This window comes from Phalaenopsis equestris, unplaced genomic scaffold (assembly GCF_001263595.1).
Source record: "Phalaenopsis equestris unplaced genomic scaffold, ASM126359v1 Scaffold000002, whole genome shotgun sequence".
In the NCBI taxonomy this organism is placed as follows: domain Eukaryota; kingdom Viridiplantae; phylum Streptophyta; class Magnoliopsida; order Asparagales; family Orchidaceae; genus Phalaenopsis; species Phalaenopsis equestris.
Window position 1 is genome coordinate 69256031 of NW_018164444.1, and position 16496 is coordinate 69272526.

At 36.6% G+C, this 16496-nt stretch overlaps 1 protein-coding gene across 2 annotated transcripts in view; it reads right to left on the reverse strand.

Moving 5' to 3' along the window:
• Positions 1-11533: 11533 nt before the first annotated feature.
• LOC110030653 (beta-carotene isomerase D27, chloroplastic-like) overlaps positions 11534-16496 on the reverse strand; it is an 11559-nt gene continuing 6596 nt past the window's right edge. Inside the window, exons 5-7 of one of the 2 annotated variants that reach the window (XM_020733478.1) lie at positions 13034-13129; positions 12872-12950; positions 11534-11729 (exon numbers count right to left, since the gene is read on the reverse strand). In XM_020733478.1, coding sequence (XP_020589137.1) covers positions 12901-12950; positions 13034-13129 — 146 coding nt within the window. In that variant the 3' untranslated portion in view covers positions 11534-11729; positions 12872-12900. Of the gene's footprint in view, positions 11730-12240; positions 12549-12871; positions 12951-13033; positions 13130-16496 lie in introns of those variants that run through there. The other variant, XM_020733485.1, reaches the window with a different exon arrangement.

A 16496-nucleotide genomic window follows, 5' to 3' on the forward strand; every position in this document is an offset into this window, starting at 1 on the left:
TTGATGAGTAGTATTTCGAGCCAAAATGAGAATAAATCTTTGTTCTTGTTCGACTTGTTAACTTAGTGAACGAGCCGAATACGAGCTGTTCGCGAACACCGAGCCGTTTTTATAGCCCTAAATACAATGCACATTTCCACGTTGGATATGTAAATATGTAGGAGTTGTGGTGCATCGTGTGGCATGCATGTGTGAATGCCGGTGAGCAGATTCAATATCACGATCTCCTTGAAATATCAATTTAAAATTGAGACTAAGGCTATTTTTGGGGGTGGCGGCTTGGTTGTTGAGGGACACTGCGCCGCTTTTATTTCATGTTTGGGACGACTTCCCCGATGCGGCATGTCGCAATTTCACGGTAACACGAAACACACCCAGCGAACCGTGGCCCAGCTTCATTTTCCGACTTTTTACCCCCATGCCCTCCTTTACACTACCCTAAACGAAAGAAATCATCCCATAAAACCGCAAGCGGCGATCTTCTCCCTTCTCCTCCTCTCCGTCAAAAGTTGTCCTTCTTCTCTCTCCTCTCCTCGTCTTCTCCCATGAGTTACAATACCTGGGTCCTCTTCCTCGTGTCCTCATGAATCTTTTACGCAACCCGGTTTCTCTTCCTCGAAGGAGTTGTAAGAATTTTTTTTCTTTTGAATGCATTGAATCTGGTGGCTACCTGGTTCTCGAATTGATTTTTTTGATAAGAGCGTGATGAATCTTATACCCGTTTGGAATCTCATTGATTACCTCTCTTTTGCTTTGTACATATACAAGCTTTGTCGCTTTCAGGAAAAATGAGCTCAAGAATTTTAGGAACGTCCTATAAGGTCACGTCAGCCCCACAACTATGGTCGATAGTTTTACAGGTGCCCGCGGAGCCTCACAAAAAAGTATGGTATCTTCCAATGGGCTGACGATCATGAATTGATAGCATCATTGTATAATAGTTTAGAATGAGACATAGATCGCGTTCATATTAAAAATAATATCATCATTATTTTATTTGTAATTTTATTACTTTTTTTCCTTTTTTTTCAGCACTTTCGGTACTCACCGTTAAGTGAGTTGTGTATATTAACTTTTGTTTTGCTTTGAAATAAATTTTTGATTTTGAAGTATCAAATATATGGTTATCACAGTTCTATTTTAAAGAACATTACTAAACATGTGCAAAATGATCATTTTACAGTGGAATAACCCCGAAATAACATCACAGAGATTATTTCTGGGTTATTGAAGTGAAATATATGAGTTTTTTTTCAACAACCCTAAGATAACTCAGAAATAACCTCCACAGTGTTATTTTAGGAGAATATTTTTGTGTTAATAAAGTAGAACTACGAAGATTATTTTGAGGTTTTTTCAAAATTATTTTGGGTTATTGTAGAGTCTGTGATCTCACATTAAAAATTTTTAAGTGGGCCCGATATAACACTTGACAATATATTAGTGGGAGTCCTCATGTAGAGCTTACGTCACGAGTCAAAATTTTTAATTTTTTTACAGCCCTACTCAATGAGTGCTATAACGAATTCACGGGAGATGCGGATTTAAATACTGCGAACCCCGAATCCGGAATTTAAGCCAAAAAAAATGATAATTTTGAATTTAAAAGTTGTCAGTTTGATATCCTGGAAGGATTTAAACAAAATTGGAGTTAAATCCGGCATTAAACCCGCCGCCAAACGGCCCTAAAGGCATATATTATGAACAAATTCCTATAGCATCAGATCCGTTCCCTCTTCCCCATCACAAGATTCCAAGCTCTGATTAGCGAAGCCGTCTGCCCGTCGATGAGTACTCGATCCATAGAAATCGCTGGGCACAATATAACTATCCACGAAAGCGCCGACACCTACGACCCAACCACCGGGCGAGCACTGACCGGCTCCTGGCTCTGGGATTCCGCCCTCTTCCTCGCCGAGTGGATGTCAGCCGCCGATCTCTCCGCCGCCACCGTACTCGAGCTCGGCGCCCTGCTGGACGGGCTACGAAGGAACGTGGAGGCGAACGGAGTCGGAGAAAGGGTGGAGGTGCGGGAGCTGGGGTGGGGGTCGGATGAAGTGGAGGAGTTCGGGCGTGAGTTTGGGGAGGTGGATGTGGTGCTAATGTCAGATTTGTTTTTTTACCCGGAGGAGATGGGCGGGCTTGGGCGGGTTTTGAGGGCGGTGTGGGGTGAGAGGACGAGGGGATGGGCGGCGACGGAGGTGAGGGATGGGACGGCGGAGTGCTTGGAGAATCTGGCGGCAGAGGGGTTTAGGGTGGAGGAGGAAGCGATGGAGCGACGGCGGCTGATGAGATCACCGGAGGAGTCGGGTGTGTTTGGCGTTTACGCTGTATATCGGGACTAGTTGTTTGTTCTTAGGATGAGATGGGACGAGTATAATAGGACGTGATGGCACATGTTATCTAACTTCTTTTTATGTTAAGATACTTGCATCATTTATGTGATAAAATATTTGAGTCATCTAAATATAAAATATAAAATATAGGTGCTAACATGTTAATATAATTCGTTATAATGTATGCAATGCCTTTATTTATTGGAAGAATTACATACATATTTTTATCTTCTTATTCATTTATGAAAAAAAGAGTATTTTAACTTTGAAAAATTAAAATAAAAGTTCATGCAGCGTGGAGTGTAACGCATCTCCAGCATGACATAGATCTCAAAATAATTTTTTTAAGCAAATAATTTTTAAATTTCAATTGAAAATAATCCAAAACTCTGATTTCAGCGTCAAACTGGCATGCTCGATGAGACAAGCAAAATGACATCATCAGTAACTCAAACCGATTCAAACCAAGCATACATTGAGCCGTTAAATCATTTACGAAAGCGTCTAGTGCTAATTGGAAAATCAAACAGAAGCTTATAGTTAATTTGATTATCTTGATGAGACGAATCCAACGACTTCAAATTTTCTCAATTCTGACACAGTTAATGCAAGGCAATCAAATGCCTGTGGAACGTCGTCCAATCAAGGGGATCTCTCTAAGTCAAATGATGGAGTGGTTCGAATTCTTTCTTTATTTGTTGGGAGGCCTCTTACAGACTTTATGAATATAGCCTTACCCCTATTCATCGAATAGTGGTAAGACTTAAGCTTAGAGGAGGATTGGGACAATAAGGAACTAAAGTCTAGTATTCTACACCGAAAACTGGGCGAATGCTTCCCGCTCTCGCAGCTTCCCAACGTTCACCACCACTTACCGACCACTCTCGAACACCGTAGGGCTTCCTTTGCTTGGTGCAATGAAGCCTCTTACTTAGCACAACGTATGATGTAGAGTAATGAAGCACAGAGCAAATTAATGACTAGCTTTGCAAAATAAAAAAGCACGTTGTGAAGTAACGACCAACATTGCAAAGTAACGAAACATCCTACAAGCAATGCAATATGAATATAATGTAACAATACACCTTAAAAATGGTGTAGCAACTTCTTGAAGATGGTGCAATGCTTGCCCCGCATATAGTGTAGCAACACACTCTGAAAACGGTGTAATAACACACCTTGAATGATGTGCAACAATACACATTGCATACGGTGCAATGATGACTCCTGAAAACCGTATAACAATGCACCTCACAATAACTAATTACAATCACTATACTTAGAATAGATTGACTTTCTCTAGACTCCTAAAGATATCCTTGCAGCCCACTGGACTAGCTACGACCTATTTAGAACAAGGCTCGTGCAGTTCCCCACTCCAGTCTCTATAGCCTACGAAAGTTTTTACAGCTCATGCAGCTCCCAATTACATCCTCTCTGACCTACATATGTTATTACAACTTATGCAACTCCTAATTTCTATTTCTATAACCTGCATACATTATTATAGCTCCTTGATTTGACCTATGTGACCAACTATGACCTACACGACTTACAACACATGCATCTCCCACTCGTTTGTGAATAATATCTATTGAGAAATTGAGGCAGAAGAATCACAAGAATCAACATAAGTCAAGAAGAAAAGACAGAGATTTAAAGAGGTTCTGCAATTTTCCTACGTCCTCGGGAGTAGAGCGGCATCATTTCTTCCGCTCCACTCCATTCGCGAGCTCTGCTCTACTGGCTCGCTCCGTTCCGCTCCAGCATCTGCCCCTTATCTAGTATATGAGTCAAACCTAACAATATCTAAGCTTAAGTGGCTTCTAACTTCATCCTGTACAACCTATGAACGTTATCACAACTTATGCAGCTCTCAACTCTGGCCTTGCTGCCTACAAATGTTATCACAAGTTATGTAGCTTCAAACTCCAGCCTTTGAGGTCTACAGACGTCATTACAATTCCTATTTAAGAATTATGTAACCAACTACGACCTATGCGCCTCACAGCTCATGCAGCTCCTAACTTTATCCTTTCTGATGAACAGATGTTATCACAGCTCATGCAGCTCCCAAGTTAGACCTTTGTGACCAACACATATGCGGCTCCTAACTTTGGCATGTGCGGCCTACCGAAGTTAGCACAGCTCATTCATCACCTCATTCTGGCTTCTATTGTTCTATGGACGGTATCATAACTCATGGAGCTCCTAATTCCGTTCTCTGTGGCCTACGGATGTTATCATAGTTCATGCAACTCCCACATTTGATCTCTATGACCTACAAACGGTATTACAACTCTCTGTTATGACTTATGATATCAACTATAACCTAGACGGCTCACAGCTCACACAGTTCCCAACTCTGGTCTTTGAGACCTATGGATGCTATTACAACTCTCTACTATAGCCTCTGTGGTCAATCAATACTCCTGAAACAATCATTTACAACTCACATGGTCAACTACTAATGGCTTTCAACTACTATATCTACGATTAGCTAATGCTACAACAACTGTACGAAATTTATGACGGACTACTGCCTCAAAAGGAATTGATTACAACCTTCACTACTTGTTATGACTATTATTATTGAAATATTGTTTTAAATCGACTTTATAATTGCATCTTCCCTAACTCAGGAGAGAGTGGGCATGTTTACTCACAATTACATTCTGTATTATTTCAATTGGGCTAAATCTATTAGTTTTTTCCTCTTTCCAGTGGCTTCCACTTAAAAAATTTTCAGGTCTCTACCTGTCACTTTAATTAATTGTGTGTTGGATCTTAATCCCAAAAAGCTAAGATACTAAATTATTATTTCATCACGGTGAATCTTCGAGCATGCATTAATAGCACACATCATTGGTGTTTTTATGTGATAGCAAATATTTGTGTGATATAAATGTAAAATGAAAATTTGAAGTCTTAAATATATAAATACGCATGAATTGGGTGGTATGTATGTACATGCCTCTTTTATATTTTTGAAGTTAATTTTAAGAAAATATATATAGGTTATAGAGCAATGAGGAAGTCGTTATGTGCTCGTGGTGGTATCTTTATCCGATTTTACTCCAATATAGTGAAAAGCATTACGATCATGAAAAGTATTCGCTTAGAATAAATGTTAAAGTCCTTATATTTTTATTTGAAATAAACGCAATTAATCATTTTTATATTAAGAGGTGTTAAAACTGATGTAGGCTATTTTATTTTTTTTCTCCCTTAATTGATGAATTGTAACAAAGAAAAACAATGATAATTAAGCGCTAATTTATTGTTTTGTTTGGTTAATTAAAATCAATTCTAACCTATCGTAATTTTTTTGTTGGTATAACCAATCGCTTTGTACACTTATTTGAAACTTAGCAAAATTATATTTATTGTCTTTGATCGTACATGATAAATCACTTTGATTAACATAAATTTGTCTTATGTAAGACAATTTTATTGTTTTGCGTGAATCATGCTCAAGGGATACAACCAAAACGACAAGTGAGAGGTAGATGAATAGTTGCACAATGTTCCTTCTTCATTAAACATCTCTCCTGTTTGTAGAGAATGTAGTACAATGTGATATTACAATTTGCGCCCACCAGTTTTGAGAGACTTTATATTAGGATATTTCTAATATTTTACAAGTGACACTTACTCTTTGGTTTCCTTCTAGCTTGGTTGGCTTTGCATAGTTGAGTTGGCTCGACTATTTCAACTATATCGACTGATCTCGGTAGGTGGGGTTAAGTCATATGATCCAGTTTAGTTGAGTATTTTAAATCTCTGATAAGGAGTGTCCAGGTCTTTGTTGGATGACCAAAGATATTTTGTGGAAATAGTTCTTCCAATGAGTCGACTTCACACTGGAATAGGATACTAGATACAGTCGACTTTCCTACAGTTGACGGATCAGACGCTCTCTTGTCTCAATTCTGGTTGAATGGCTTATGCTTGGATTGCTCGGTCATCTTCTTGTCCACCTTTTTGCTCGGTCAATCTAGGCGTAGGCGACGACTAATATGCTAGGCTCATTCAGTTTGGTGGGTTTCACAATCACTTGGCAGTGATCTGTCTCCATCGCGTTCTTCTCTTCTAGACCATTAGATCTCTATAAGATCAGTGCAGACGTTTTTTTGGTGAACAAATTTTAGTTCCTTGATCCTCTTACTTTTTGAAAGCGACACTATGATAAGAACAAGAGAAATAAATGTAAGAAATAGATCTCCTTCAATTTTAAGTAATGACTCAATAATTAAAATTCCTTAATTTTAGAGTCTCTGATTTTTATAAATAGGGCGATGGGACTCCTTCCCATGCCGACTTTTTTTTGTGTTTTTCGTTGCTATAGTCCACGACTCTCATTTGTAAGCGTTGTGGTGGACAAATTGATAAACGCTCAAGCAGTTGTCTCCACCAAAAGTTTGATTCACTCGGTTTTTGAGAAACCGAAATGATGGGGCCGCTATGAGAAGAGGAAGAAAATTGTCGTGAAGACAAAAAGGAGTGCATTCTCACTGCTAGATCAGGTGGGGTCATCCGATTCAGTCATCAGTAAAATGTGGAGGAATGTTCAGTCGACTGGCTTGACCATTGCTTCGACCACACAACCTTTTATTGTCGTTCAAGTCTCTGATTGATCAGACTACTCAAGTGTCTTTTGGTGTACTCCCGTCGCTTTCATCAGTGCTCCTTGGTGGTTCTACAAGGTCGTTTGAAATATATAAGTAGATTCGCTTCTTGGGTATGAAGGACTTTTTTTCTTGTGTTTGTAGGGTCTAAACTTTGGGTTTCAATCTGAAATATTTTTTATTTATGATGATTTTTCACATAAATTATCTGACTTTTTTAAACCTTAGATAAAGCTCTGATAGAGCCACCAGTGATTACAGACTAGACGCTAGGTTGTGGTAGTCCACTCTAAAGCGAGGATGGTGTCGTTGATCTCCTCAATAATCCTACACTTCTCGCGAAGACGAATGAGAAACTTGTTGAAAGGGCTTGAAGGTCCCATGCGTCCTTGCCTCATTGTCTGAACAAGATTGAAAGTTCTTTTGCTCTGTCAGTAGGAATCCCGTAGGGCGAGGAGATGTGTGAGTTTTTGACTTTTATGGATAAAGTGGAGGAGATGGTGATGACCTTTCATCAGGATCTATCGTGTGTTTGGGAAGGATTTTCAGTTTCTTGGCACAGGATATGTTAGATCGGCAGAATCAGTTCAGGTTCAAATGGGAATTTTTATATAGGAGGCTTCTTGATTGGGGCATGTCTCGGTAGAATCAGGATTGGATCCTCTTGTGAAATTCTTTACATGGACTGATCTCTGAGTGCCTCGTTGAAATCTGAATTTTATTTCTAGAATAAAAATATCTTATTTGTCTTATTTTTTGTGTTGTTTTGTGTCTGCTAATAACCTATTATGAGAATACTTGACTATTTCCATTTTACCCTTGTTTCACGGTTGGACTTACTTCGTTTTCTATATATATATATATAAAGGGGTTTGGGTTTTGAGGACACACCGCTTCTACCATTTTCTTGTCTCCTGCACTCCCACTGTTATGTGTTTCACTTCCAATGACAGCCTCATGGCACCTCAAAATATTTCAGGTAGGTGGCTTCAAATGATCAGTCGTGAATGACCCCCAAGCAGAGGTTGACTTGCTACAAGAGAGTCGTGTATTTTATCATTATATCAAGCTTCAGATTATTGGTAATGTAGATCTAGCAACTTCATTGTATGATGCAGACCTTTTGTTTTACAAGGACTAATTCTGGTTTGGCCTTCTCTTTCCTCTTTGCACCAAACTAGGCTTCGTCTTTGCTAACTGCGGGGTCATCCCTTCACAAGAGAAGCACAATTCTATTGTGATCGTCATGACCTTTATGATATTCTATCAATGAGGAGGGATTCCATGGTCTATTGCATACTTAATTTATTGTTCTCATTCCAAGTTAAACCAAACAATTTTGTCTAGTTTTCTTTGACCGAAAAATTCCAACTACTTTGTTTGGAGATCAAAGTGAAGAACTGGAATCGAAGATTCTTCTTGGCTTCCACTATGAGGGTGGTTCGTCCGGACGGTCTCATCTTGGGATGCCTCTCCAAAGGTGAAGGCCAGAGTGTCGGCAAGGTACTGTTAGAGGTGAGCTAGATTGAGAGGACAAGGTTGTTGGTCTAACAGTACATGGAACTAGCATATGTTGACAAGGAACAACATCCAAACCCCTCAAGGAAATAACCAAGGCTAATTGGGAAGCCTCTGATGTCCATTGGGCAAGATGGAGGCAATGCTAACAACTCACCCGTTTGAGACCTCCTCAATCTCCATCCCCTCTGAAGATGGTAGGAACTATGTTGATTGTGTATTGCATGGGCTCAGATCAACCTCTTATAATATCTTCAACATAAGAATTTCCCTATTGATGAGTAGTTGCTCCTTGTGTCACGAACTCCTTCAACTCTTAAATTTGATCAAATCTTCAATCAAATCCCTTAGATACTCATCGTTGATGAGTGGTCACGATGATAAGAAAAGCTGATGAGTGGTAGACACTATTCAGTGTCATGATCGTGGTCACAATGATAAGCACAATATTTCTTTTAGTCCTGATGATAAGCTCCAGCTTTCATTAGAGTCTCCTTTTTGAAATGGTTCATATTTAGGATGGCCTTCACCATCTCGGGCATTGAGACTCTTAGAAGAGTCTGCTTGGGAATCTCGTGAGTAGGTTGTGGTCACTCCTCATGTCAAGCTAATGTCGTCCAGGGTATCATGCTTGATTTTCTTGGTAATGGGCAATGTCGATCACTCGATTATTTGAGTGTTTTCGTGGGTCTTCAAAGTAAGCTCAGGAAGGAGGGAGAGGGATGTGTCTCAACTTCCACCCTTCGTCATGGGCAATTCTCTTTGTTGGATGATGATTGGTTTACTCGGTTCTAAATGAAACGAGGGAGAGTTATTCTCTTCCATCAATATGTGATTATTAGCTAGCTTCAACAGCTTGGCTATTGTCTTCAGTCATTTTAATCTCAGTGATTAACACAAAATGTCATTCCTTCAATCGTTGTATGAGAGCCGCATGAGCGATCGTGGGTTCCCTTTGAACCTATAACATTTCCTTCTGGTAATGGGTGACAAAGGTATACATGGTTTTGTTCTGTCCTTGGCATAGTTGTTGGAGAGCTTGCGAGCTCTTTTGGGGTTTTTGAGTATTACCAAATTGTGCAATAAATATTCGCTTGAAATATGTGAACAACATGATTACTCTTGGTATGATTACTCCTGGTTGTAATCCATTGAACTACCTAAGAGTCAAGTCCCTCAATATGCTAAAAAAGAGTCAACACTTCAGCGCATCGTTGATCTTCAGAAGACAGACAGTCAACTCGAAGGAAACGATGTGATCAGTCAGATTCATCTATCCCCTGTAAGATTCAAGTGTTAGGATCTTAAATCATTTCTGTAGCTCAACATCAAAGATTTGTCAAGAGAATGTATTTTTTAGCCAGCACGACACTTTAGTATTCCTGGCTCAATGTCAATCAACCGTTGCAGACCCATCATTGCTAAGATACTTAGTTTCCTCCTCCCTCTCCATGACTAGGGGGAGGTACTCTTTTGTTATTTGGTGTAAAATATTTATGTAGGGTTTGTTAATCCCGCTCTCAATTTAGTGTTTCTCCGATCATCTCTAACATTTGATTCTTTAGAAACTTGATCAGTTGGACTACAATCTCTCTGGTGCACTCCATGTTATTGTTAGACTTTTTCTTATGAGGTCTTTTCTTTGTATGTCTCATATTTTTTTGGTGACATGTTTTATGTTCACCGTACTTTTTAGGATGTTGAATCTAATATTATATGTGAATCATACCCAATGAATAAATCAAAAAAAGAGAGAGGGAGGGAGGGAGATGAATAGTAGTAAACTGTGGTCCTTTGTTATTAAATATTTCCCCTATTTATAGATTAAGTAGTAGAATGAAAATATTATATTTTTACCTCCAATTGAAGAAAGTCTATAGTAGGGTATTTCTGTTATTTTATAAGAGACAACTTATAGATCGGTTGCCTTCTAGCTAGGCACACTACGTTTAATTGACTTTGCTTGACTAGGTCAGCCCGTTCAACAAAGCTTGAACTGTGGGGTTTGGTCGGTTGATCCTGTCTAGTCGACTATTTTAAATCTTTGGGTCTTCATTGAATTGTCGAGGATACTTTGTAGAATTGACTCTTCCATTTGGTCGCATCCATGCATAAAAAGTTATTGCATTGAGTCAATTATCCTGCAGTTGATGGTATGGATGCTCTCTTATCTTGTTTCCAGTCGCATGGCATATGTTTTGATTGCTCAGTCGTCTTCTTGTCCACCTGTTGGCTTGGTTAGTCTTGGCCTGGTGACTTGGCTTACATGGCTTGGCCGATCTGATTTGTTAGGCCTCACGATCTCCTTGCAGTGAATCTGCCTTCATAGTATTATTCTCTTTTAGAACACTAGATATTTATAAGATCAGTGAAGACACCTTTTTTGATGTACATATTATTTTTATTTTATTTTAATTTTTATCAAAATTTATCATTTCCCTAATAATAATTTAATTATTTTGCATGTTATCACAAGTAGAACTCTAGAACATGGCATTTTAGAATTTAGAAGTAGCACCATAAGAAACTTCATGGCAGAAATATGCATATTATGGCTAGAACTCACAATTACATGCCATTTTTTTTAAAAGCTTTAAATTTAGCAACCTTTATGTACATACCACGCAATTCTTATCTCTCTCTCTCTCTCTCTCTCTCTCTCTCTGTATATATATATATATATATATATATATAATATAATATAATGCATTAGTGTCATAATCACATAAAAAATATATGCATATAAAGGTGTATTTCACTTTAAAAATGTTAGTTTTAGTGATATTTTTAATATAATGTTAATTAATTTAATGTTCTAAGGGCAAAAAAGTAAATTTTGATATTTAATATGCCAACATATAAGAATTGTGTGGTATGTATGTACATCCCCACTAAATTTTACAATTTATTTGGGCAAAGTTAATTGAGTAAATCTACATGTTACTATTCTAATTGATTATCGTAAGTAGTTGATGCAATTTTGTTGACATGTAACTAAAAGTAGTTGTGATTCTTTTTATTTCTTTTATTATTGTTATTTTTTTGTTGTGTATAGCAAACAAATTTTTTAATTGATGTTCAACCTCATAATGCCCAAAAAATGAATACTAGCATTGATAACACAAGACCAACGCGTGTTAATCAGTACCTAAATTCTCTTCACAAGTATCTTCTCGTATAAGTTATTGTGCTTTCACTTTTGATTTAGCGATCAAACCCCTTTAAAGATCATGGAAGGAAGCGCGTTCTGCCATAAAATGAAAAACATTAGAGATTTTCTCTATAATCTACTTGAAAAAATTAATGACTTGTAAAAGAGTATACAATCAACTTTTAATCATTCAAATAGCATTAAAATTTTTTTATAAATTTATGGTTAGTATATCAAATTCATAGAAACATTAAGAAATAATAATGAAAAGAAAAAAAATCATATTATTGGATTCAAATTGGTTAATGAGCCTACCTAGGTTGGTATGAAGGCGAAAGGAAAAGAAAAAGTGTAGGAGAAGAATAGATAATCTACCCCAATGTTTAGCCTTGCATCATGTTTAGCCTTGCATCTCATTTCCATGGAGAAGTCCCAATCAATTTATATGGAAAAAAAGAAATAGGAAAGATCAGCATGAGCATTTGTCCTGAGGAAGGAAGAAGATCTTCTACCATGTATTCTAGGTCCTAGGGTAATCCCATGGGTGTCAGGACATCAAGGATGGAGTTGTCCTGTCTGCAAGTATGCTGCACATTCTTAGTCTACCAGTTCCCAGATGCTATCTCATAACCAATGTCCTCCTTCATCAGATTCTGGGTAAGGAAGGGTCCAAAAATGCCGTGTTTGGTGAGTTTCATATTGCCCATGCCGCCCTATCTGTTCATCTTACCGAACTGGTGGATAGGTAGCATTCGTCGCTCTCCATGTGTTCTTCTTATATCCAGGTGTTAGATCAGAGTTCAATCATCCAAAATGTGGGCAGTATCTAGGCGTTGGCTCGACTACTTAACCAATATTGATTGGGTGGCAAGACCGACACCAAGACATGTGCCGAAGGAGTATACCATATTATGGCTGTAAATTTCACTCCAAATTCAAGATCGCTAAAAATTGAATCCTATTTGAGCTTGAATTGTGCAAATTAATGTTGGCAAATTAGGTTCAGCATTTCTTAGATTTGAATTGAGTTGAACTTGGATCAAATCAACTGAACTATAGAGATAATAACATGTATAGCACCTGTAACATGCTATTTACAAAATCTAGCACCCAGATGATATATTTGAATGAATTTTGATATTAGAGAGAGGGGGCTAGATTTATAAATATTAATGTTTTGGGTGCTTTATTTGTAAACTAAAATGTATTTAAATGATGGTTTTTCTCCCTAACCATACCTGGAATGTTCTTTTGAGTTGGACGCACTTCAATTGTGTAATTTGTGGCAAACTGTAGAGTTGGGATTGGCCAAAGTACCTGTAGAAGATCCATCAAGGATAAATAGAGGAGCCGTTAAAAATTAAATTTTCTGTTAGGGATATATTTATTATTTGGCATACACATGTTGGCGTAGCAAGGCTGCTTTGAGACAGGATCTTCTTCAAAAGGCGGCGGCGCTTGGCCATAAATCATTTCACAACTCATATCTTCAAAATCTGCGTGGATAACAGCATTAAATTCACTTATTTTTTCACTGTCTACTAATTCATTTATTTATAAATCATATAAAAATTTAATTATAATATAAACTAGTAATTTTCATTATTATAGTGGTGTTCTAGCTATACTTTTAATTAATAAATTTTGTTTAAATCATACTTCTCAATTTTTTGAAATCATCAAGTTTTACAATATATATATATAATTATGCCGGTTTCTTTCATGGAACAATCAGGAGGAATAGTGATTGTTCAATTAAAATTAAATATTACTAAACACAACCACTAAATTAGGACTTATTTGTGATCAATTTTATTCTCTATCTTATTTTTAATTTTCTTAACATATTCATTTAATGTGATTTTTACATATTTTTATTCTTCACTTACTGTTGAAATATATTGACAAACTTTTGTTATTTGCTATTTGAATTATATCTAAATAATAAAATTATATAGATATATTTTTAAGTTAATAAAACTAATTGATATGTTTTATTAATAAAAAATTATGGCTCAAACTGTTGTTCTGACATGTTAAATATTTTTTTTAATTCATATTATTAAAGGCACATTTGGTGCGATGGTAGAGGTGTGGTGCGATCCATGCCGCACTGTTTATGCGTTTGACAAAATTGAGTTTTGTTTGCTTGCTCCGGAAGCTATGGTGGGAAAGCTGTATTTTATAACTTTTTCTAGTTAAGTTGAGTGGTTGTTAATAATAACATTCACTGTAGCTTCTTGAATAATGACTTTTTTTTACAACAACTCTACAACTACTTCAAACAACTACATCTGTCTCAAATACACAGTTGTTTGACAAGAGCAGAAAGCCTGAAAAGTCGACTAAGGCCTCTTGTCCAAGCTAAGAAAACAGAAGGCCAAATTTGGACAATATAGGCCTAGGTAGAGATTCATTTATATGATTCTAAGAGACACAGCTTGGCAACCAAACCAGGACCGTGCAAGTAGAAAAAGGATATAAACAACATAACTCTAACAGAATCATTGAACAAACTCTTTTCAAAAGAACGAAAAAAGCATACGTCGCTCATGGTTTCAAACATAACTTATTTTTAAATAAATAACACATTGCATCATATCAATTCAGTAACTAGTAATAATCTAACACCCAAAATTTTCATATTGATTTTATTCAAGAAGTGTTTTTGATCCATTTTTTTCTTCGTGCCAAAAAAAAATTTAAATTTGAAGTGGGAACTACAGTTAGAGGGGTTGAGATGATTTAAAATTGTGAGAGAAGCCATTAGTAAAGGGGGTTTATAGGAGTCCAAGAGTATTTTTTTGTGAAGTCTTGTGCAGAGATAGTGAGTGTGATGTCTTGAGAGCGTATTTAAACAAGGAGATTAAAATGCGAGTGAATGACAAAAGGAAGGGAGCAAGGAAAATGATTTGAATAACTTTATACAACTAGTGAAGTTGGAATTGTAATCAAAGATTTTGGTAGTCCTAGTTCCTTTATCTTTTATTTCATTTTTTTATTTGTAAAATCTTTTAATTCTGAATTTCTATTGATAAAATTCTACTTCTAGGTAGCCAATGAACTGAACTTTTTCTTCTATTTGAATTTTGTAAGGCATCCATATTTGTATTTTACAAGAAACATCTTTCTATCTAGTAAAAAAGTTTGTTGGTTACGAATGGAATCCAAAATTCTATTTCAATATATATATATATATATGAACTAAGAGACTTCCTGTAGTTAAGTTTTTTTTATTATGATTGGATAAGTGAATTGTCCTTTAGATCTGTGACTTTTCCTTTTCAAATTTTCTTAATAATAAATTTGAGTTGAGCTTTTATCTTAATTACTTATTTACTAGTACTCCAATTTCATTTAGCAAAGTTTAGTGGCCATGCAGTTGCTTAAAGTCTCTTGAAAGTTTAAAATATTGATAGAGTCTTGATTTTCAATTGGAGTTTAATTAGTAATTAGGGGTTGGGATGGTAGACATACATCAACTAGACCTTTGCAATCATCTAGAACAAATATTTTTTCAATGTTAAAAGTCCTTAGCGTATGGACATGTAGCATTGTCAACTTCTAAAATTTGGGTTTTTAATTATCAATAAAGATTAGAAACTAATATACAATTGATTAATATTAGAGTTGTTTTAAATTCAAAATTTGGGAAAATTGAATTTAAAATTTAACAAATCTTAAAGTTCATCACTACTAGAATATATGTTTAGTATTTTTCTATTAAAACCTAAAATTCTTCGAATTGAATAGACTTAGGGGTTTGAAAATGAGTAATTCATTTTCTAAATAGTGGTTTGCATCAATTCCTCATGAGAATGATTTGATCTATGCACAATTTACACAAGGCCTAAATAGTAATTGATTCGACCTATCTACTGTTCAACTATTACTATTTGAATGACATGTGCACCTGTGTGAACTGTGCATAGGCCAAATCAACGAGTTCTTTAGCAAACATGTTGTTAAACTCGTTGAAGACAAATAAGCTATATATGATAGGGTCCAAACTACTCATCGAGCGAACTCTCAACCATGTCTTTAGGCAACTTTCCATCTCGCATCGATGAGCTATCTCAGGCCTTGGGAGAGCCTAAGAAGTTTAAGTATTGAAGTATTTGGTGACTTGGTTGAAGTTGTTTCATAAAATAAGTGCAACTGAATTAACTCAAATCAACATTGTGTAATAATTAACTCCTCAATCGTTGCTTGCCTTTTCTAAACTTTGAAAAGAAAATGAGAATAAGTTGTGTAAATCAATTCAATGTGGGTGATCTTAAATTTATTGTGTGTTTTGTACTTCTTCTGATTTAACAAATGGCATACACATTGATTCGTCAATTTCTACGAGATTCCTTAGAACCTCAAAGAGATATTTCATTATTCTTCATTGAGATTTTTTTGTGCATGTGAAGATACAGGGAGAAGTATAAGGCTTATTGTTGTGAGATATGTACTTCTTGGCATATAAATGAAACGCAAAGAACACAATCAAACACAGATCGTTTACGTGGTTCGATCTAACTGGATCTACGTCCACGGGAGGGAATCAATCAAATAGTTCACTAAGGCAAAAAAAATGGAGAATACATAGCTTATACATAGAGATGAACTCTCATCTTCCTTCTATGGCCTCCATTGATACAAAGTCTCAAGATGCTCTCCTTCGCTCCAGATCTCTAGCTATTCTCTCATCCTTTGTGGTAGCTTAAGATCTCTTCCCTTGCTCTCCTAAGCCTCACACCCTCTCTATTTATAGAAGCAAGAGAGTGGTAGGTGGGAGGTAGGTGAGCGGTAGGTGAGATGTGGTAGGTGAGCGGTACCACATTACAAAAGTGTCCTTTTACCTTAGTTCAATAATTG